Raw genomic sequence first — 24,495 nt, 5'->3', positions numbered from 1 at the left:
TGGTTTTTGAGCATAGGATTTTTACTTTCCTTGGTGGAAACGGTCCACGGCTAGCACACAGCTGTGAATCAAGGTGAGGCGCACTAATTGTGACCTGATTCTTGCTTGAGAAGGCGGAGCGCTCTTGTTTGTGATCTAATACACGGTCGGGAACGTGGGGCACTCTTGTTTGGAGGCTCGTTGCAGCACTAGAGCTGAGGCGCATCTTTCAGGAGGCATAAATTCGTCTTGGCCAGACATCTCTTCTCTCTCTATCGCCCTATCTCTTGGGTTGTTTTCTTCTCTTCTCTATGATCTATCAAGTGAGAAAGACATACATCCTGCCGTCATCCTTGGGGACATGCTTCCAATCTCTTGCTCAGAATTATCGTAGCAAAAAGCACTTGCTTTTCACGAAAAGCATCTGCTTCTCTCAAGAAAAAGCACCTGCTTTTCACAAAAAGCAACCGCTTTTTGTGCACACGTGGCCTTCTTTTCTCCAAAGTGGCATAAGAAAAGTAGTAAAAATAGCAAAAGACAGCAGTTGCTATTTCGTTTTTCTCATCATGGATGCGGCCTCTTAGTTAAGCACCTAAGCAAGATTGCGAGATGAAGGGAAGAAGGTCCCAGGGATTCCTATCGAGAACTATTGGTTGAATTGGCAAAAGCAAGAAAGAACCACTTCTTAGTGAAATATCGTCTTTGGACAAAGTGCTTTCATAGCTATTATGGAAAATTTAAGCTAAGTATTTCTTTCATGATTATGAAGTTTGATTTATCTATATTTAAAGATCTAACCCTTACAAGGAAAGAAGTGTGTTATTTCCTTGATTGTTTCAGGAATCAAAAGCTAAGCACACAAGATTGCTTATACATACATATGTGGTCTTAAAGTATTCCTTGATGGGACAAGCTAGCTATTCTGTGCTATATTTCAGTTTTGAAGGATTCCAAGTTATAGTACACAAGTGATATAATCTCTATTATTATGGAGCTAGTTTTCTGTGACCTATGTGGTCAAGGCTGTGGACTATTTGTTTAGTCTCATCACAATCTAGTATGGGCAGACAGTAAAGAATCCGTACAGTCGTATAGACTGTACGTGTCACGGGGGCGTGAAATTCTAATGTACTACAAGACCGTGACAACTTTGGTTTTAAAAGTCCAAGCATGGGCTTAATAATGTGTAATCAAACACGGCATGGTGCCTAGCACATAAGCGTAATTAATCCCTAGGCCCAAAGGCATTCCAAGGAATTAAAAGAGTGGTTGTTGGGAAATGATGATGTGGCATTTTTAATGGGCCCCCTAGATGGCCATGTACCTTCAGTGGCCCCCCTAGAGTTCCAGGTGGCTCTAGTGCCTTCTACATGCTCCTTTGCCATTCCTGGACCTTCCTGGGCCTTCTAAACTTCACATGTGTGGTTTTCTCTCTCATCTTCTCCCTTTGTTGAGATTTTGGACTGGTTTTTGTTGGGATATCTCAAGGTGTATGCCTCAGGCACACCTTATGTTTCTATGTGTGAGTGCTAGAGACACAGTTAGGTGCCCACAAGCACAGTTAGGTGGTGGAAAAGCCACATAGGATGATTGAGAGAATCTAGGAGCAGATTGAGGAGATGATTGTGGAGCTTTGAGGTCATCAGTGATGTCAGTGACCTTGTATGAGGTGCCTACTTAAGGACCTCTTTCTTCTTCATTCTATATGCAAGTATTCTGATTTTGTGTCAACTCTACTCTTTCCTTTCAGTGTTCCAACATGGTATCAGAGCCATTTGATCCTCCTTGAGCCCATTTCTGCCACATCATCATCATCTTCTTCTTCTTCTTCTTCACCATCTCTCCCTCTTCTCCCAAAATTTTGCTTGAGCTTGTTCCCAGAGGATCTACTGTGGTATACCAGCTTTCTTTTGCCTCAGAAAGCCCTCTTTCTTTTGCTTTGAAGAGTGTGATATGAGCCCTCCAAGTTCAGCTCTCTAGTTTTGACAGTTTTGACATACTTTTGAAAATGATGCTACATAAAATGCTACTCTAGCATTTCTGGTCTTTTGAAGTTTTTAATAACTTCACTACAAGTGTTGCTTCAGCTTTGTTTTGACTTGCTAGACTTGGATGTGATTGGAAAGTGCTTATTTCATTCACTCCTATGAAGCATGCAAAAGTAGCATCATTGTTTGAAAACTAGTCACTACTATTTGCTACATCAAGTGGCTATACTTTGGAAGTATTTCAGTTCTTTTTACCTTGTAAGAGAGAAGACACTACCCAATACCTGGGTTAGAGCCTCTCATGGCTTGTTTATGCAAAATATGTGAAAAGCCAAAACATAAAACAATATCTTGTTATGCTACAAAGGATGAAAATGCCAACCTGACTTCCTTGTTGAAGATTGCCAAAACAATGGTTGCCAAAAAGGAAGCAAATACAGAGATCTACCCTCTCATGGCACTTTTATTTGACTTCAAGTACAAGAAAAAGATGAAGGTCAGATACCTAAGATATGCTTCTCTACACAACTATGGAGATGACAAGATAATTGTTCTCATGAAGGATATGACTTTCAGATCCACTTGTTCTATCATAGTACCATCTTATAAGGCACTAGACACTGCCCATGTGGTAAGACCTTGCCTTGACATGGATATTTTGCCTCCACAAGATGAGGCATCCCATGAAGATTATGCATTTTAAATCATCTCTATGTATGCTCCAGATCTCTCTTTTTATGTCAAGGTACTCAGCCTGGATAGTCCTCCAAAATGAATGAAAATAAACTATTGTGTTTTGTGTGTTTTGTAAACACCTCTGGTCACCTTATGATGTAGGCCATGTGTATGTTTTGTTCCATGGTACCTCCTGCAGACATTGTGTGCATGTACATGCAGGGGAGATAACCATTGGAAGGTCTGTTTGTATCCCTTTCTGTTTACCTTACACCCAAGGAAACCCTTGCTAGCATGAGAACCTAGCCATAGATTTATCCTTGACCACCATGAGATGGCATGAGAAACTATGAGACTAGATGTATCCTTGACATAGCCTGAGGCATCTCCTTGAGGGGGGGTTTGTTGGGATATCTCAAGGTGTATGCCTCAGGCACACCTTATGTTTCTATGTGTGAGTGCTAGAGACACAGTTAGGTGCCCACAAGCACAGTTAGGTGGTGGAAAAGCCACATAGGATGATTGAGAGAATCTAGGAGCAGATTGAGGAGATGATTGTGGAGCTTTGAGGTCATCAGTGATGTCAGTGACCTTGTATGAGGTGCCTACTTAAGGATCTCTTTCTTCTTCATTCTATATGCAAGTATTCTGATTTTGTGTCAACTCTACTCTTTCCTTTCAGTGTTCCAACAGTTTTTCAGCCTCCTTCAGCTGAATTCCATTTTTCTTCATAACTCCTCACCCGTTTGGATTCCTCGACTTCCATTTCTTCTTCATTCTATATGCAAGTATTCTGATTTTGTGTCAACTCTACTCTTTCCTTTCAGCGTTTCAACAGTTTTTCAGCCTCCTTCAGCTGAATTCCATTTTTCTTCATAACTCCTCACCCGTTTGGATTCCTCGACTTCCATTTGGCCCGATGGCTTCCCCTCTGCCTCCCTTTGGTAGTGATATGCTTTTCCCTCCGTGCGTTTGGTAGAACGGGCAGAGCTGAGCACTTCTTTTGCTGGTCGAATTTGCAAAAGTGGCTTTTTCTGGACCTTTTTGCTTCTACCGCCTCCTGGGCCTCTCCTCTTGCAAAGCTACAGCTTTCTGTTGAATTTCGAGTGGTCCCACGCGCTGGTTGACTGGTTTTTCTTAGTTTTGGAGGACTTTCCGGCGATGAAACTTCTCCAAAACCTTCTCAATGCATTTCTCTATGAAGCATGCTTCTTTTGAGCCCAAGAACTCCCATTTCTTCGCGACAGAAGTGCTTCTTTCCGCATTTTTTCATGTATCTCTTGGCTCAGCAAGAAGCAACCAACTGTTGCCACATCGAGTTGGAGGCTGAGTACAGGGCAGCCTTCACTGCTATAGTAGTGTGTGTCTGGCTTCCACAGTTACTTGCAGATCTTGGTATCCGCTAGACATCCTCCACTATGGTCTACATTGACAGTCAGAGTGCTTTGGCTATTGTGTGTAATCCAGTGTTTCATGCTCGTACCAAGCACATTGAGGTTCACTATCATTATGTTCGAGAGCGGTTGTCAGCAGGAGACATAGAGTTGTCCTATCTTCCCACAGAGGACAACATAGCAGATATGTTTACAAAGGCACGTCCTCGTTCCAAGTTTGAAGTCTTTCGATAGGCTTTACACTTGGCTCCCTTTGTTACATGATCTGGCTACCTTGTACATTCATAGATGGCTATATCCTTTGGGATGAACATGTGCCACCATGACCATAAAATACCAGGTATTCTGAGACGTTTCCAGAATACTTCAGCCCATACCATGGAGGGGGGTTTGTAGGCCATCATCTCCCGGTCGTATTGATACCCTCTGGGCCGTGGTATGTGCCATGTAGCTTTAGTTATTGGCACTTCGTTAACCTAGTACTTTTAGTGTCTTATGACACCTAGTACTAGTGGTACCACTAGGACACTGTCCTAGGGTTTTCCTTTATTTTGTACTTTGTAGTTTCATTTCATAGTTGTTGATGTGACGGCTTTCAACGTTTTGCTCCACGTTTGTACTTGCTTCCGGTTCCTTGAGCCTATAGTGAAGAGATCCGAAACTGCCCAATAGAGATCCTTAGTGAATGGGATAAATGAATCCGTGTATATCCTGGTGGGTCAATAAACCCCTCATCTGAGACATGTAGGCAATGATCTCTATAGAAGCTGAGCTTCCCTTGAGCTCATTCGGTTCCAACCATGTCCGAAATGTGTGTACTTGCAAAAGATCCTCACGTATGACCTGGTTAACCTCATGATATCGGATTGGGGAAAACGGTGCGTCAATGCTGTATTGGAAGGGAGAAAGTCTGTCCATGTGGAGCCCTAGTTGCTCAAACCACCTGACTGGGTGTGCAAACTAGCATCTCTCATCAGATCATCTAGGCTGAATTTGGATCATCTCGATTGCAGCTCGATGCAGCATTTCAGGTCATCACCTACCTACACCGAGTCAAGGCATATGGGGATTGCACCTCTGCTGATGTTGGTGCTGCTGCCTATGTGCACACTGAGGTCTCTCTTCCTATGGCGCACACTGCTGTCCAGATGAACCTGCAGATGTGGGGGAGGGGCCTGTCTCGGACCTTTAGGGCAGTCTCGATCTCCTCCAAATGTTGAACACTAGGACGTTAGAATGTGCAGGGTTTCCATGATCAGGCACGTTAGCAATCACAACACATAATGTCATGGTAGGAGTTACAAAGAGCCCTTGCTGGGTAGTTAGTCAATATTCTCATAGATGCCATCTTTCAAGAAGGCGCATGGATATCTGGTCCTTGACAATGGGACGGAGCAGGGGTGTTTACATCTAAGTGTGGTAGGCCCTAGCCTTGAAGGTGTTTGATGAAGATGAGCTTATAGTGGACATGCAATGTGGACATGGTTTGAGGATGGTAGATATCCAAGTAGGGATCCTCAACGTATATGCACATGCATGCCGTCCATGGAGAGTGTCCTTTTGGCACTAGCTTATAGAGAGTTTATCAGGCATAGACACTTGGATTGTTGGGGTGAGTTCGACAATCTGGAGTTTGCAGAGGACAAGCTCAGGGGGCCTTCCTTTTGCTGCCATGCCTTCCATAGAGTAGGACACATGGGAGTAGTTTATCTTCACTGTCAAGTGGTTGGGATTCTTGGCATTCTCCAAAGTGCAAAGGAGTCTCAGGCTGTCCTTTGGGCAGCACTTGCACAATGGATTTTTGGAGAGAGTGAACAGCTTTAGAACAGTAACTAGGTCATGCAGGGAGGGGGGGGGGGGGGCGCTGGGGGATCTACTAGCATTTTGCTTGGCATGATGATGTCAGACCACTCTCCTAGTGTATTTGTATCTGGAACAAGCATGGCATGACGATGTTAGACCACTCTCCCAGTGTATTTACATCTGGAACAGCATGGCAGGGGCACCCAAGAAAGGGATGAGGATTCTAGATGTGTTGTTTAAAGAGGAGGAGGTCTAGCAGGCCATCGCACAGATTTGGCGGGTAGAGGATGCTCTCTTTTAGGATGGGTGGCCAATGCAATTCAAAGTAGTAATGTAGAGCTTGAATCTCACCCACTTCAGTGTAGCTGGATCGTTCGGAAGAGAGAGAGGACCTAGCATTTATCCAGAGCCTAATGGAGCAAGAGCTGACCTCTTAATGGCTAGTAGAAAGATATGAGAGTGCCAGAATTGACCTATAGGTGACGAAGATTTGTCACGCATAATAGTCCTGTGACTCATCCAGAGCAAGGTAGGTGCAGCATGGAGATGGCATATCACGGAATTTCTTCTAAACCGTGGGGCCCAGGTCCGTAGAGTCTCAGTTACAATGGTTGAGAGTTGAGGGAGGACAGATGTAGTTGGATGCACATGACATCGTGGAGATGACTACCTCCTGCTAGAGACCTTGAGATGATTGCTCATTGTATGTGGAGCTGCCTAGTGGCTGAAAGGAGCTGGCAATGGTCTCTTTGGATTGTGGCCAGGATGTGACGGATCCGGTTGGACTTCACCCGGAGACAGAGGAACATCATACTTTCCCCATCCAGATGCTCTCTCTCGCGTACAAGATAGATGGACTAACTGTCACCAACATGGACATTTAGGGCTCGGTCTTTCCCTCCCTCTTGACAAAGACCCGAGTTCTCTCAAGAGGATGGAGTTGGGAGATGGTTGCCAGCCTCACTGCTTGGAATATCTGGGTAGCACAGCTGCAGTTTAGTGATGGGGGGGAAGCAGACTCAGCATGCAGCCAACCCCGTCAATATGACATGATATCATCTATACCTTGCAAGTTACGTGGGAGCAGTGTATGGAGGGGTCCAGGAAGCCCGGCAAAATGCAGGAGCGTTTCTGCGAGGCATGTCTTGTAGGCACTTTTTTCCTTCTCTTGGATCAAGGAATCTGCTAGTTGTATAGCCTTCCACCCTAGTTGTTGGCACCTATTCTTGGGATACTTTGAGCAATGAGCTAGGATCTTGTGAAGTAGGCTACAGGGCAGCTAGCTGTCTTTTCTATTGGTCAAGCATTCCATGGATTGCTGATCTTTATTGTTTTTCAAACTTTTCTAATATATATAAGGGGTTTTGTTAGAAAGCCTTAACCTTAGCTCAGATTAAATCCTAGCATGACACCTTTGCGTGCCACATGGACAGTCCTAAAATTTTTGTTGACCAACAAGCTAGAGGAGTTTCTTGATATATGACTGACGACAAATTTTAAATCAAATACCTTGAGATAGAGCTACAGAATCTTCAGCAGTAATTACACAGGTCTTGGTCATAGTGACCAAAGTAAGCTAGTGTTTGGCAACTAAATGAAATGAAAAGGATTAGAACCAACGAGGGCATTATCTCAGCAGTGGAACAATAAACAATTTGTAGTCCTTTGGGTTGTGTATCTTCAGATGATAAAACGATAATGCACTTCTACACACTTGTTCCATATTTTTAAACATTATTCTTGGATATAGCTATTGAATGTTGTCTGTCAAGCATGATCAATATAGCATGCTCCGAACTGGTTTTGTAATTGGTGTTAAAAGATGACATTTGGGTCACATTATATCTCATTGTAATAAGGCAATTGCCATACTTTGTGTTTTCATGGATCCCCTTAGGTTGCTATAGTTTGAGGCCTAAATTGTGCAATCAAGGTGGACGTTTGAGAAGATTAAAGGATTTGGGGTCCTAATATGAGTCATTGACAAGGTCTATGTAAGTTGGATCACTATTATGTCATTGGTTGAAGCATAGTAAAGAGCCCTCGTTAGAAGGGCTAGTTTTGTCTCATGGAAGAGCATAGCAGACCCCATTATATTGGAGGATTTGCTATGTGGCATTTGAATGCACAAAATGCTGCTTCTCACTCATCCAAGTGATGGAGGCTGAGTCATTGGTGAAGAGTAACTGGATAAAGTCCCTCTCTGATCAATGTCATCAGACCAATAGGAGTCGCAACAGCATTAAAGTGAAAGGGATGAAGCTCTTATGCGCTCCAAGCTGAAATGTATACTGACCTCTAGCTACCAGAGTATCGTCTTGGCTCCTTGCTGGTGTGTCTGCTTTAGGACTGTGGCATGAACTGACTCATTACTGTTATAGTATAAGGTGTCTGATTGTAAGATTTATGAGTGTCAACCAACTACAACTTCCTCAATTGGTAATCCTGTGGGCTCAATGTGATCCCTGCTTCTGTTGAGACTGTCAATCTTTTTATTGTTGATCTTATATTTCTCAAAGGTCCTTGCTTTTTGTCATAAGTATGCTGTTTTATTTTTATCAAACCTTGATGCCAAGACAGTTATGGATCTTTCATCTCAAAGGCATTAGGTCAATTCGGTATGATGTCTGTAATTTTCCGCTCATTCTGACCAGTGATCACTAAATCATCCATTTACAGAGTGACCATGAAAAGTACATGCCTGAGTTTGCATACCCTTTGTTTTCAAAACCACTTGATTCCTAAAATCTCATCCTCCAAGACTTCATTTACAAAAGAGGAGTTGAGATTTACATGGTTTAATTGTCACCTGTAAGGTGCAGCCAATGCATATCCCTTTTTTATGGTTGTCATTCAAACCCCATGCTTATTATTTGCAGAGCAATATTTATAGCATTGGATCCCTACTGCCACACACTTTTAAGTCTCTGATAGGCTGTAAATGGGTTTGTTGGGAACAATACCCCTCAAATGGTGATGTGGCCAAGCTGCGTCCCAAGACAACAATACACAAAGAATGCATGAATTATGAATAGACCTTTGTGCCTGTGGATCTAAAAAACACTATGGATCATGACCCTACTGATTGCCAAGAAGGCATTGCATCAGATTGCATGTGTGACACAGCTTCGGCTGGTACCTTAGTAGATTAACTTCAAGCTAACAGCCAAGATGACACTTATTTTGTAGTGTTTTACCAAATACTGTTATATGAGCCACAGGGAAGTGATATTGAAGAACTTTTCAGTCCAGCTATATTTTCCTTTTTATACATACATCTTTGCACTAAAGTTGGGTACAAATATGCGATTGATCTCATAGTCAAGGCTTTCTGATCACAACTGATGGTGTCTCCTTTAGAAGTTAGGTGTGCTTGTTGTGTTAAATGCATAGTGTAGACAAACTTATACTACTCTTTGTAAAATGTTTTTATGTGCGGTACTACCTATGTTTTATTTCATATGACTACATAAACAAAGAGTGATTTGTGATGTCATACGTTTTTCTAGATGGTTCACAAAGGAAGGTTGGAAGCAAACAAAGGAGCTGCTTTTGCATGAGGTAAAAAATTTCTTGCTTTTGGATAGAGTTTCCCTAATCATGGTAACTTATGCTTGGTTACCACCAACATTTATACATTTACAATTTTCTTTCCTCTGTTCTTTCACTTGTTTTACAAAAATGTTAATATGTTTTTGATATATTCAGAGTCTTATGAAAATAGCTGCACCACCAAGAGAAGGAAAATCTGAAAACAGTACAGAGGACATATCAATGTATGCACATCTGAAGTGCATGCCACTTAAACGGTTACTTGATATGGATTTCCTATGAAAGAATTTGGATATGCATAGTGGAGAGGCAAAGCGAGGGTTCGCTCGTGCAATTGGGTAAAAATAAGGAAGCGGAAGGAAAGCAGGATGTGGTATGAATATGATGTAAAAGGAACATACTGCATTCAAGGAAACTTCCAAGCATTGAACTTGGGGGGAGCACCATGGATGGGGAAGGAGGTTTGGAGGAGTTGTAGAAGGGAACACACCCGTACCCTAGGGAACTCTAGGAGTGAGCGTGGGGGATGTGGTAGCAGGTAGTGTTATAGGATGGAATTGTGGCTTCAAAATGGAGAAAGAATAGGATGCTAGGTGTTGTTGAGGGCCCAAAACAGGGTCATGTATGGAATAGCAAGGCCATGACACACGCACACGCACATGCACACGCACACTTTTTTTTGGGGGGGGGGACGAATCCATGTATTTCTATAATACAAGAAGCCATTGCCATAGAGGGAACATGCAATTACAAACATTAGAATATTTCATTATAAGACACAGAATCTATCTAATGAAAACACACGCGCCCACACCCTTTTTTTTGGGGTTGAAATCCATGTATTTCATATGATTATATTACCAAAAGCAGTCTCCAAAGAGGAGACATGCAATTACAAAATGAGGAGATTTCAATGTAAGACACATAAACAGAGTAATCTATCTGACGAACGGAGAGGCAATCATAGAAGGATTGACTAAGCGACATCCGGACATGGAAAAGGTGGAATCTCCATGATTTCCTCAGAGTCTAGAGTGCCCAATATTGAACCCAAGTGAAGAAAAGATCAAACTCAGGCCTCTGTGGGTAAACCCCAAAGAGCCAAAAAAGCTTGCCAAAGCAAGCAGTTGGAAACCAGGCTCGGAGACAGTACTGCAGAAAGGTCACAGGGCAAAGCCAAAAAAGATGAAGCAGAGACTCTTTGGCATCAGACATGTCACATCACACACACATATTTTTTTTTTGGATGAAATTTTTGATGCTTTATATTACGTAATAGCTTCCCCTAAAAGGAGAGCTCAAAAGTACATCAACTAAAGACCTCACTATATGACAAGTATACATTATAGTCTCTGCAATTGGTTTGCAGACAATCACCAAAGACTATGATTTCTATCCTTCCATAGAGTCCAGAGTGCCCAGTAACGAACCCAAGTGAAGAACAACTCATATCCCTTTCTACGTGGGGGAATCCCAAAAAGCCAGAGATGCTTCCCAAATGTAGCAGTAGGAAATCTAGCTGTCAAATGTTGCAGAAGAAAATCCAAGAAATCACAGATGTGTGCGCGCAATGCTTCCCAAATGTAGCAGTAGGAAATCTAGCTGTCAAATGTTGCAGAAGGAAATCCAAGAAATCACAGGTGTGTGCCGTGCGCGCACAATTTTTCTTTTCGGTGAGAACTTTTTTGGATTATATTACAAAGTAACTATCCCAAGATGGGATATGTCAAAGTACATAAGTCCCAAACTAGATAGCTGGAAAATACATTAAGAGAAAATCTCAATGTAGGACAAATATACATCATACTCTATGTAGTGAGTTTGCAGGCAATCAAATAGAGATTGCTGGAAAGAGTGACGAAAGAAAACAAAAGTAGAAAAACTAGGATCACCATAGACTCTATGGTTCCTATCTTTCCAGAGAGTCCAAAGTGCCTAATAACGAACCCAGGAAAAGAACAAGTCAAACTCCGGTCGGCGAGGATAAATCCCAAAAAGCCAGAAGAACTTTTCGAAAGTACATGAAGAAAAAATTGCAGATTTCAAAGCTGAATTTGACATGTCAGATTTTGGCATGTTACATTTTTATTTGGGGATCCAGTTTGTACAAGAGAGACATGGCATTATTATGTCTCAATCCATATATGTGCCAAAACTCTTGGATCGGTTCAACATGCAAGACTGTAAGCCTACAGCTACTCCCATGGAGCCAGGGCTGAAGCTTACTATGTATGATGCAGGTGAATCAGTAGATGCCACACTCTACAGCCAAGGTATTGGATGCCTCATTTATTTGTGCAATACACGGCCCGATATTCAGTTTGCAGTATCACAGGTGAGCAGGTATATGCACAGCCCAAAGACAGCACATTGGCAAGCTGTAAAATGCATCTTTCGTTACTTGCAAGGCACAAAGTCTTATGGCTTGATGTTTCCCGGGGGGGTGAATTGTAGATGCATGCTTACAGTGACTCAGATTGGGCTGGAGATTATGACACTAGGCAGGGGGGGTGTTGGAATTATCGCCATAATTCATGGCGGTGACCAATGTATAGTCAATAAGTGGGTTAGGGCCACTTTTTCCCTTTTAGAGGTTTTTTCCCCTAACCATAGTTAGGATCCCTAACTACGGTTAGTGGATAGGATAAGGTTTTGTCACTTAGACAAAACCTTCTCCACTTGTTGGTTTCCTCTTTTTTCTTCTATTCAAGCCTTTGGTTGCTCTCTCTCTCTCTCTCTACTGAGACAAGGAAACCTGCCCCAAACACAAGATGGGGATCAAAATGTGAAATAGGGGCTCGCAACCCATGGGACACACAAATGCTTACAAGTCATGTTTTGGAATTGTAGGGGCTTCCCTTGGCATAAAGGGATAAGCATAAATGCCTTCATTCACGATGCAGACATCATCCTTTTAGGAGAAACTTGGGAAAGTGAAACATGCAGGATCCCAGAGATACCGGGATATGTGGTGCACTCAATATACCAACGGCAAGTGGGGAAAAGAGGGCAAGGAGGTGTTGCATGCATGATACAGGAACACATGGCAGAAAAATTCAGCCTTCATAAAGTGGACAAATACAAAAGATACATGTGGCTGAAAATAGAACTTGGCAAATGCCCCGTCTTTCTTGCTACATACCTCACCATGAGTCACCCTTTTACAGTAGACACGGAGTGGACCCTAGTGCTGCGTTTGAAGCACATTGTCTTGATGTGGCTGAACTCAGACAAAAGGGCCAAGTCATAGTGATGGGAGACCTTAACGCAAGAATTGGTCAACTACAGTTTCAGCCCATTACGCATGATGAAATGGATAAAGAAGCAGTCACAGAAGCGGACATCATGTGGCAGAGAGGATCCGAGGACGACACCATCAACACACAAGGCAGAGCACTCCGATGCATGATTAATGGGCTGCACATGCCAGTCTTGAATGGAATGCAATTATTCCCTAACACCCACAAGATGACGTGTCTCTCAGCCAGCGGAGGACAGAGTGTGCTAGATTATGCCTTGGTACATGTGGATACTATACCCATTATCAAAAGCTTCAACATAGGGATGAAATATCCGGAATCGCGGACCATCTCCCAATATGGATGGATCTTAACATACACCTTGAACATAGGGAGCAGAAATTTTCAGCACATGCAGGAGGTTTCAAAGTAGACCCAGACAAACACCAAGTTTATGCAGACACTTTGGATGCAAAGCTGAGAAAGAAAGAAAGAAAGAAAGTTTATTAAAGTCTTCGGAAGACCGATGGGTCTATGAGACTGTGAAAATCCTGATACAACGAGCTGTGGTAGTGGAGCTACTAAACGAGCGTCCATACCAATGGAAAATGAGAAATGCCAAAAATGCAGAGTGGCAGTACTAAGTCCTAAGTACAACATAGTGATGTCGGTGGTCGACTATATATCAATCTCAGCATCATCATCAATATCATCATCATCATCATCCCTAGCAACAGCAAGATATCAGGATGGATGAGGCAGTGGAGGCATGAAGTCGGCAATAGAGTGCTGTCGGCCACTCAGAGGTGCGGTCCTGGCACGTCTCTTGGTCGTAGCTCTACGTCTAACCAGGGCTACTGTGACCCCCGTCGGTCGGGTTTCAACTCTAAACAAGGAGGGGATGTCTCCAAGTGTGATCTGTGCGTCGACCCTCTGTCTGAGTTGTCGGGTCACGGGTTCCGGGTCACTGTCATGTCGAGGCCTCGTCTCGTTGGGATCCATGTGATTTAGCTGAAAGAACTCCGTGATAGAGCTCTGAGAGGGATCAACTGAGGAGGAAGTCTGCTCCTGTCTCCATGCTCGGAGTATCCTCTCGCGGTGTCTAAGTGCCTCATGAATGAAACCTGCCAAACACCGCTGGTCTGGGTAGGAGAGGAAATGGGCTAAAATCCCATAACTCTCTCTGAAGAGGCAGTGGAAACGTCCTCGGATCTCATAGTACACAGGACACCTGAAGATGAAATGCTCCTCTGTCTCAACCTCCTGTGTGTCACATAGTGTGCATATGCGCCGCTCCCTGGGTAGTCGCTCTGCTCTGCCGCTCTCGATGCGAAGTCTGTGTGAAGAGACCCGGAACTGCCCAAGAGAGATCCTCATCGAGTGGGGTAGGTGAATCTGTGTGTATCCTGGTGGGTCAATGAAACCCTCCGCTGTGATATTAAGAAGTGATCTCAGTAGAAGCTAAGCTTCACTGGGAGTTCACTCGGTTCCAACCAGGTCCGAAAAGTGTGTAGCTGCAGTAGATCCTCACGGATAACCTGGTTGACCTCATGTGATAAGAGGGGAGAGAATGGAGCATCCATGCTATACTGGAAGGGATATCCATGTGGAGCCCTAGTCGCTCAAACCATCTCTCTGTACGTGCATACCAGTACCTCTGATCTCCTCCTGCTGCAAGTGCCATAGAAGAGGATAAAGCTATCCATGGTAGCCTGCTATGCCCCGAGGTATAATCCCTATATTCCCTAACTCGGTACAGATATGTGATGACCTGAAATGCAGCATCTAGCTGTAAAGGGGGTGACCCAAACTCAGCCTGAATGATCTGGTGAGGAACGGATGACTTACCATGAATCATCCGTGATAGCATGAGAACCTGTAGCCGCTCCACACGGGCCCACTCTGTATCCGACAAGTCTGGTCCCCAACAAGGACTGCCGTACATCCCCGCTGGGCGAGCCAAGGAGTCAAAAAGCAACCCCTTGGTGCGTGGATCCTGAAAGTGTGAGCGGAAGCACTGCCTCTCTAGCCTGGCCAATGAGGCATACCCTCTACTCAAGCGTGCATGCATCGCGGGTCTCATAGTGAAGCTCGGTCCGAAGAAGATAACCCCAAGATAAGTGTATGATGAAACTATCTCAACAGATGACCCCGCGAATGTGAACTGCTCCTGACGCATGATGGCTCGAGATGTATTGAAGATCATGACCTTGGTTTTACCCAGGTTGACCTTCAAATCATGAGACTCACAAAAGGATTGTAGTGCGTCTAGGTGTCTCTGAAGCCCCTCTGCTGAGGAAGACAAGAGAGCCTCACTGTCTCAAGCTCGTCAATGTAGAGGCCAAACAAGGTAGGCGATAAAGGACACCCTTGTTTGACCCCGATGGTACTCGTGATCTCGTCTGTCCACCCGGATCCTACCCGAACTCTGGCAGAAACTCTCTCGTAAAGTGCCATGACAGCCCAAATGATCTCCTGGTCATAGCCCAAGTCCTGTAGATGCCATATGAGGCGGGCTCTCGGGACTGTGTCAAATGCCTTGCGAAAATCCACAAAGCAACAATAAACCCTCTGCTTCCGTGATCTCGCCTCCTCGATGATACATCTGAGCGTCAGAATGTGGTCCATGGTTCCATGATCACGCCGGAATCCGGCCTGTCCTGCTGCTCTGAGTCCTCGACACTCTGCAAGTCTGCTAACCTCGGAGTCAAGTATTGATGCATAAATCTTGGACATGACATGTCCAATCATAATGGTCCTATAGGTCTCCGGGCTCATGGGATCCCCTGCCTTGTGGATGGGTGAGATAGTGTTAATGGTCCAAGTGTGTGGAAATCCCAAACAAACCGCTTCATTAAAAAGCTTTGCTAAGATCGGGGCTAGGAGGTTAATCCCATATGCAATGAACTCAGTACATAGTCCCTCATGATCCTTCGCTCGGCCATTATGAAGTTTCATTACAGCATCCTTTACCCCTCCTCTAGTGAAGAGGGTGCAGGATGTGGGACGAGGCATGTGTGAGAGGCTAGGGACTGGCTGATTTGGGATGTCATAAAGTGTGCGTGCATAATCAAACCAGATCTGGGTGTCAGTGAGTGGCGAAGGGGACCGTCCTTCTAGAAATCTCCGCCAGAAGTCCTTAGAGTTGTTACTAAACAAAATGTTCAGTAGCTCCTCCTTGTTTCGACGAACGAAGTCTAGTTTCTTCCTTCGTACCAATCTACGGTATTCACGTAGCGTATCTGGTGCACTCGGAAGACTGTTTTTGGTTTTGAATCTGAGTTGATGGCGTAAGGCCTTACACTCATCATCGTACCAACTATTACAGGGTACGGTTCCAGGGGGTGGTGGGCGGGTGGAGCAAGTGGTGTGGGGAAAGGCGTGAATGGCAGCCTCGTGTAGTGAGCGGGTGACAAGGGCAGCACGATCCTCTAAAAGGGGTATGAAGTCAATATAAGCGAGAAGTATGTACAGACGGCCAGAGTAAGAAGGTGAGTGATCCCGATCAAAGCGTATATCGTGGTAGGTGGAGTAAGCCCTGAGTGGGGTGGAAGGTGCTGTGTGAGGGGAGGTGGAGATGCGAAAGAAAAGGTATGTGTGATCAGCCCCTGGGGGGAGAGGTGCTACAGTAATGTATACATAGAAGGATGGACACTGGTTGGGGGAAGTACTACCAGCTTGAGAATGATTGCATGCACACCGACACTAGGAACTGGAAAATTCGAAATGTATTGTTTGATGCATATGTAGTGCAGACAATATTATATGGAGTGGAAGTATGGGGAGGCAGCATTTCAGCCTTTCCTCTACATGGAATGATATTGAGAAAATGCAAAAAGCTTTCTTAAGGAGACACCTTGGTGTCAAACCCACTACTCCATACTCAATACTTCTGTTGGAAATGGGAAGGAGACCGATTGAATTTCATGCATTGATCAGAGTTATGCAATACCTAATAGAGGTGCAGCAAATGCAACCTGATAGGCTGCCTCATAAAGCATGGAATGCGAGCACAAAGCTTCAAAAGAACTACAAAAGTAAGGTCATCTGCACAGGATGGGCAACCGACATAAGAAAATGGTTCAACAGATGGAAAGTGGAAGCATAGTTGACCATGCTGCCTGAAAAGGTCAACATGCAAGAGTTTCAACTGTCTTTACTGAGCACTTTGCAGAATCACTGGTTGACAAGTGAAAAGAGGGTAAAGCTGGAATATTACCAAGACAACATAAATCCCACATGTTGGTCTACATACATGTCCATAGAGACTTAATCTCAGTCTTATATTAGCACACCTATCCCCCTTCTATATCGCAGAAACATCGCCAGGTTCCGTACCAGATCTCATACATTTGCCATTGAGCAGGGAGCTTGGATACACCAGCCCAGACATGCTAGAGTCTGTACCCTTTGTGACATGCAGACAGTTGAGACGGAGGCACATGTAGCTCTACAATGCTCCCGATATGCACATATCAGGAAGGACTACCAGCAGATACTGGGGGACTTAGCTCAGTTGACATCAGTTCTCTTCACTGTCTCTCCGGCAGCATTGGGATCTTTTGTCACTCGTCTTTTTACCTGTCGTCAGGAACTCAGACTCCTGACCCCTCTCCTTGAGGAGACTCTTTTTACATTGTATCGAGACGGGTCCCATGGGTCATTTTTTGGGCCCCCGAGGACGCTAATAAATTCTACTTCTACCTCTACTTCTCTCTCTCTCTCTCTCTCTCTCTGTGCTGCTGCCCCGTCACATCGACGCTGCTGTTGTTGCTGTTGCCTTGGGCGACATTGCTGCTCTGCTCCTCTGCCCTACTCTGCTGTGCCATTGCCCCACTCTATTGCCCGGCTCTGTTGCTCCATTGCCTCGCTCTGCTGCACCATTGCCCCATCCCTTGGTGCTTCCCCCTTCGCCTTGCCTCCGCGCCTTGCTCTAATTCACTGCCTCAGCTTGCCTCTCTAGACCTCGGCCCTCAACCCGCTTCACCAGCCCTCGGACAGCTCCGTGGGCCCTCAGCTCCATTCGCTACGCCTCCACATCTTGACCTCAAGCTGCAAAAAAAAAAACAAGGGGAAGAAGGCCTCAGCCACACTACAATGAAAGTGGAGATAGGGATGGGGACGTGAAGGAAGTGCAGAAAAGCACTATTTGATTGAAGCACCATGCCTACAAGAGTGGGAGTAGAAGACAGAGGGGCAAACTAGCTTTGGAGACCGCCATGGCAGCCCTCTCTACAGGGACAGCTCACAAAGGCACTACAAAAGTACTCACATGCCTCAACAAAATCTGCCTCGTGTTGATAGAAAAAATAGACAGCTTGGAGGCCACCAATGTGGCCCTATTGGCTGAGAAAACACATGTGGACAAAACACTGGCTGAGATTCAGAAACAAGGTGGGAAGGTACAAGAGGAATGGAGAAAGGAGAAAGCCAAGAAAGAAGAATGGGAGAAGGAGAGAGTAGAATGGGAAAATGAGAAGACCAAGCTACAAGACCAATTATACACATTGGGGGCTGAGTTACAACAAATGAAGGGCGAACCACCAATATCAGTTGGTGGCTGCAAAGTTATAGATGAGCTCAAAGCAGAAAATGCAGCTCTTAAGAAAGAGATGGAGGCCATGCAGACTACCATGAATGGTAAGGATGCTGAATTTGCACAACAGCTCAACAAGGGGAAAGAAATGATGCTTGAATGGATAGAAGTTGTTAAAAAGGGATCAGCAGCTCCCAAAAATAACTCATCTCTGAGACACTAGAGGGAGAGAAGAAACGGGCTAGTGAGGCAATGAATGTTCTCGTTAGAGGTTTCATAGTGGGAGACACCCCAATGGCAGATGCTCAAGCCCTATTTGCAAAGATGGGAGTCAACCTCACATGTGAAGTAGCTTGGAGGGTTGGGAAGACGGAGATACAAACAGGACCGTTAGTGCTGAAACTTCGGACTGCAATTGATAGGTACAACCTTATGAGCATGCGAGCATCCTTGAAGGGGACCAAGATCTACTTGGATGATGACCTCACCCTTCTACAGCTGGAACATAGAAGAAGAGGCATGACATGGGCCATGGCAGCAAGGGAAGCAGGGAAATGGGCTGCCTACAGGGATAGCAAAGTGATTATTCGAGAAAGAGTTGACAGAGGGGACAAGGGAGAAGGGGAGAAGGAAGAGGGTGAACTATGACGGTGTCGGAGCCGGGAGAAGAGTGCACAAAACAAGCTGAGTATGGCTGTATGGAATTTTAATGGTACACTTTGGTCCAACCTAGGTGGCTTCTCGGAGACATACACAGGCAGAGACATCATCTTCTACACTGAGACACATGAGAGCCCAGAGAGAGGGCTGCCCACAGTGACAGGATTCATCTGGGAGTCTGCTCATAGGAGAGAAATGAGGAGAGACAGTGGAGTAACGAGGCTCTGGAGGTGGAGCTGTCCTTTCCAAAACACACTTGAGACCACTCATATCTGTGGTACGGAGAGAGGAACATGCACTTCACATGTGGATACCAGTGCAGCTACTAGATGCCCGACCGATCTTCATTGCAGTATGCTATTTCCCTCCACACACGTCATCATATGCCCATGATGTCACTACAGAGGGGCACAATCCTTATGAGACGATACATGATGATATCATAGAGTTCTCCAGACAGGGAGACACCCTCCTCTTGGGGGATTTCAATGCAAGGACGAGGGATAGGCAAGTGGGCTTACTTGACTTCACATGTGGGAGAGACCCCCACATGATGCCAGAGTTAGATGCAGTAGAACTTGGGATTCAGAGACTTTCCGCAGATACTTCACATGTGACAGCATACGGGCGACACCTGCTTGAGTTGGGAGCTGTCCACGACCTCATCATCTACAATGGCCTTCAGAGATGGCCATCATCTGAGGGATTCACATGCTTCCCACATGGAGGCGGGACTAGCACAGTGGACTACCTACTGGGCCCTTTGGCTTTTGTCTCACGAATACATGACCTCACCATACCCCCCCCCCCCCCCCTCCCCCACTTGGAACTGACCACTCATATCTGGCCTTGGATGTTCTTGCTATTGCACCAAGCACAGGGAGAGCTCCTACCACTACCCGTACCCAGATCCACTTTGACCGTGCCCTCGATTGAGTGTATGTGTGTCACTTAGCCAGAGAGCTTCCGGCCTTATTGGAGGCTGATTTAGACCTCACCCATGCCTCACCCAACCTTGTCACAGTAATACAGGATGTTGCCACCAGATCCTTTCCTACGACCTAATCTTCACGGGTACGAGATGGGAAGATGCCTCAAAACCCTTGGTTTGATGATGAGTGCAGAGAGATGCGAGCCCACCTCACACGGGAGCGAGCCTTGGGTTAGTTGACGTCACATGATCTTTCAGCGGTTGACACGCTGCAAGCGACGAGCCTTCCTCACACATAGGATGGATGAGATCATCAGATCATTTCGCGGGGGAGACCCAACCACTCGGTGGGGATTCCTCTCCGAGGGGAAGCCACCCATCCCCATCACTAATCCAGGCGTGTGGCACACTTATGCATGCTCCTTATATGATGTCCCGAGGCAAACACCGCCAGACATGTCCTCTAAGCTCAGGCCCACCACCTGTCATCTATTCACTATGCAGAATGTGCAGGCTGCACTTAGCTGGCTTCACAACCGGAAAGCACAGGCTCACGAGGTCCTTCAGATGGAGCACTTCGCACATTGGCAGAAGGTCCTAGCACCAATCCTTGCACATATGTTTAACCTTGCAGTTTGTCACGGCTTCCCACCAACATGGAGCACCACTACTATCGTACCGATACGCAAAGCAGGAGACCTCATGGACACCGGGAACTATCGCACCCTCATGATTGGCCACACACTGGCCAAGATCTATGGATCGATACTAGAGAGAGAGATCAGCAATCATACAGAGGCACGAGGGCAGCAAGCACTAGGGCAGGCAGGATTCAGGAGGCAGCACTCTACTCTGGACCACATTTTCACTCTGAGGGCTATCATTGAGGAGGCGTGGTCCATACATCAGAGAATCTTCACATGCTTCGTAGATTTTCGAAAGGCCTTCGACACTGTTCCATGATCCCGCATGATTAGGAGACTGTATATAGGAGATGTAGATCCCAGAGATGTTGATTTGGGATGTGATGAGCTTATATGAATTAGTCAGAGGCAGGGTCGGTGTCCCATGTGGTCTCTCGGATTGGGTCGAGAGCACCATTGGGGTGAAGCAGGGCTGCCCTCTCTCACCGACTCTCTTTGGACTCTACATTGATGAGATCACATACTTTCATAGATCACCTAGATGGCGAGGGCTCATTACTAGGGGATCTCCTCATACATATATTGTTATATGCCGATGATATAGTCATTATATCCTCTTCAGTGGAGGGGCTGCAAAGAGATTTGGAGGCATTAGAGGTGTTTTGCAGAGAGAGAGATTTGACGGTCAACCTTGGGAAAACTAAGGTTATGATCTTCAACACCTCATGAGCAGTGACTAACCGACTTAGTTTCACCTATCGTGGTGAGCCAGTGGAGATAGTGCAGTCATACACATATTTGAGAGCAGTCTTCACAGGACCCATCTTCAGGATGAAACATGCAGCCCAGGCACAGCTCACACGAGGGTGTAGTGCTTTGGCTACACTAGAGCGGCAGTGTTTCTAGGCACACTTCCAAGATCCACCGACAAAGGGCTGGATTTTCGACACACTATTGCGGCTGACTATCATGTATGTAGCACCTTTCTGGGGGTGCGATCTTCTGTGGTTAGACTGGAGAAGCTTCGAGCAGCTACAGGTGATGATGGGATCTAGGATGATCGGATGTAAGCCCTCAGTTCCACATGAGATAGTACAGGTAGAGTTCGCCATGACAGCTCTCCAGGTTGATGCTATCTTTCATCCACAGAGTCTAGGACTTACCCCATTGGAGACTTTCGAGATTGGCCCTAGAGTCATCTAGACGACTCGCAGAGAGCAGGGCAAACACATGGTATGCACGCATATCTACATGGCTTGCCAGGCACGGTATCCAGATGGACAGGCTTCCCCCCTTTTAGTACAGCATGGATGCACCTCCTGAGTCGATCCCACGAGATGAGATCAATCGTATCATACGGTTAGACCTCCTCCAGCTTCACATATCCCGGACTTGGGGGGGGGACCAGGAGCTCCCCACCACGACCCAGTTCTATCGCGACCACTTCCTGAGAGTATTAGAGGAGGGATTCATCATTAGACCCCAGTATCTCGAGGATAGAGGAGTCTCCCATGCACTGAGGATTGCCATTGGTCAGATGCAGGTTTCATCCCACTAGCTGAGGATTGAGGCAGGGAGAGCAGCAGGTATACCCAGAGAGCAGCGGGTCTGCACGCTATGTACGCTAGGGGCGGTTGAGACAGAGGAGCATTTTCTTTGTGTTTGCGCAGCCTACTACGAGATTCGGGGATGCTATCACTGTCTCTACCTAGAGGGGAGTGGCTTTGGTCCTTTGTCATGACTGATCCATTTCCATGACCAGGTCTGTATCGGGCTTTATCTGATGGAGATGCAGCGACACAAGGAGACGCTTCTATGACAGATCAGAGAGCAGCAGGGGATGGTCAGACCACTACAGAACAGAGGGTGACCGGGCACAGCGACACGTCACAGAGTTCTATACATTTGAGTCAGCCCTTGGACACAGTGGAGTGGAGGAGGAGCTAGCTGATATGAGAGTAGTCTGGATGAGCAGCCAGCACAGTACCACCGAGAGAGGGACGCAGAGGCCACATGTGCGAGAGAGAGCCCCAAGAGTACACTCTATTGAGGTCCAACCTATCATAGCTTTTCTCAGGGGAGACCGACAAAGACGAGGGGTCACCCTAAACATAGCCCAGAGAGTCTAGAGACCGCGTCCCCTACCGCAATGCGAGATAGCTCGACAGACGTAGATATGAGACATCTTTGCAGCCCACTAGAGAGCCATCACTGTACCAGGCTTTCGTTTCGCCCGAATGCCTAGATAGATTGATTGATATGGCCCATTCTGCAGTTGTAGTTGACTTTTTTTTTTCTATGATTATGATTCTGTTAGCATAGGTTAGTACTCAGCAAGGGTCCTAGCGTACCCTTTGCTTCAGCCCACTGAGGCTTGTATGAGTTCGCTTTTCTGTGTACTTTGTCCCCGTGAGGCCTCCCGTGGACGTTAATATATCTTTCTTTCTTTCTTTCTTTCTCTCTTGTTTTCTCACAATAAAGCAAGTAAGATCTGCCTTGGTAAAGAAGATCAAAGGCAAATAAAATTGGATATATGCCACCAAGATAGATTGAGCAATTTGAAGCCGAACATGTAGCGGCCAAGTAGACATGTTTTAATATTCAAACTTTGTCAAGGACCCAATCAATCTGTTGACGACGAGTAATCATCCACCCAAGAGGATTTTGTCGGACTACCTGATTGGGCAGGAGAATTTCCCTGGGCCATACAAGACTATGCCAGCCTTTTGAATGCAAAGGCAACAAGCGAGATTTCTGAAAATTCACATGAAGGCCAATAACCAGTCCATATCGAGAAAGAGCCTGCATAAGCCTAGAGAGATCCCTTTTAGTGTTTCGTGGCTCTGCATAAGCCTGAGCAACCATTCCGAGCTAGAAATGTTTACATCGGGAAAAGGATTGATGCAACCATTGTAGGAAAGCATCTCGGAATCATTACGAAAGGGAATCAATGCAAAGTGCATCGCTTGCTTTTAGGAATAGTTATAGCATACGCATAGCCTATCGTCAATCTAGGGAAAAGCGTTCAGCGCTTTTAACTATAGCTTCATCTGTTGGCATAACACAGCTTGCACTGTTTGTTCGCACACAGGTGCACAACGCTCCAACATGTCATCAACCCTGGCGGATTGAACAACAGAGTGTCCAAAATTCTGAAATATCTCCTGACAATATGCATGCAGCTTTACTATCACTATAAAGCCAATAGATAACATGCTGCAATTTATGGCCAAAACCCAAAGCTTGCATAGTCTACACAATGAAATCCCATTGAATGGTGTCAAAAGCCTTGCGTGCATGCGCGCGCACACACACACACACACACACACACACACACACACACAGAGTGTGTAAGGTTCAAATAAAAACATCTAACATGATACTACGGGAGTGGGGAAATGAATCAAAATAATTCCTCTCACAATTCCTTGATTTTAATGAGTTTTGATTTTACGCTACTAGCAGATTGTAATGTTACAACAATTATTACTTTTGATTACAACAATTATTACTTTTGGCCCAGCCTGGTAGACTTTTACTTCACTGCTTTCAGAATTATATGATACTCTTTTATATCTTGTGCTGTGGGGTGTCTTACAAAAACACAACTCTCTATGAATTGGAAATTATTATTTATCTAAAGCATAACATGACGTTTATGAGCTCCTTGAGGGTCAATTGAGTCCCTATACCTGTTTTTCGCAGTTGAAGACAGCCTACGCAGTTGCGAAGCTACGTCAAAAGGCAGGATATACACGAGGAAAATTTTATGCTGTGGCTAGTACTCTATACAAACAGGTAAATCTTTGGCATTCTTGATGATAGGCTGTTTATTATTGCATTGAAGAGCACACACGCGCACACGCACGCACATGCATACACACACACACACACACATGCAAAGAAAGAAAGATTTATCAATGTCTGTGGAACGCCGAAAAAGCCTCCTATGAGACCCAAGACACCAATATTTGTCATGAGAATATACCCCCATTGGGGAAACCGGAGCCGTCAAAAAGCTACTAATAAACTGAAGCCTAGAAGCAAAAACATGAACTTGTTAGAAATGGACCAACAGAGGGTACACACAGCGG

General features: G+C 45.4%; 1 protein-coding gene across 1 annotated transcript in view; it reads left to right on the top strand.

Annotated features, from left to right (window-relative positions):
- LOC147902364 (Mitochondrial inner membrane translocase complex, subunit Tim44-related protein) overlaps positions 1-24,495 on the top strand; it is a 114,269-nt gene that overhangs the window by 38,495 nt on the left and 51,279 nt on the right. Inside the window, exons 5-6 of the mRNA XM_087373653.1 lie at positions 9,349-9,400; positions 24,107-24,199. Of these exons, the coding sequence (XP_087229779.1) occupies positions 9,349-9,400; positions 24,107-24,199 (145 nt within the window). The remainder of the gene's footprint in view (positions 1-9,348; positions 9,401-24,106; positions 24,200-24,495) is intronic.

This window comes from Dipteris shenzhenensis, chromosome 4 (assembly GCF_047967505.1).
Source record: "Dipteris shenzhenensis isolate YYH24624 ecotype China chromosome 4, Dip_SZ_1.0, whole genome shotgun sequence".
Classification (NCBI taxonomy): Eukaryota; Viridiplantae; Streptophyta; class Polypodiopsida; order Gleicheniales; family Dipteridaceae; genus Dipteris; species Dipteris shenzhenensis.
This window is presented reverse-complemented; position numbering and strand designations above follow the sequence as displayed.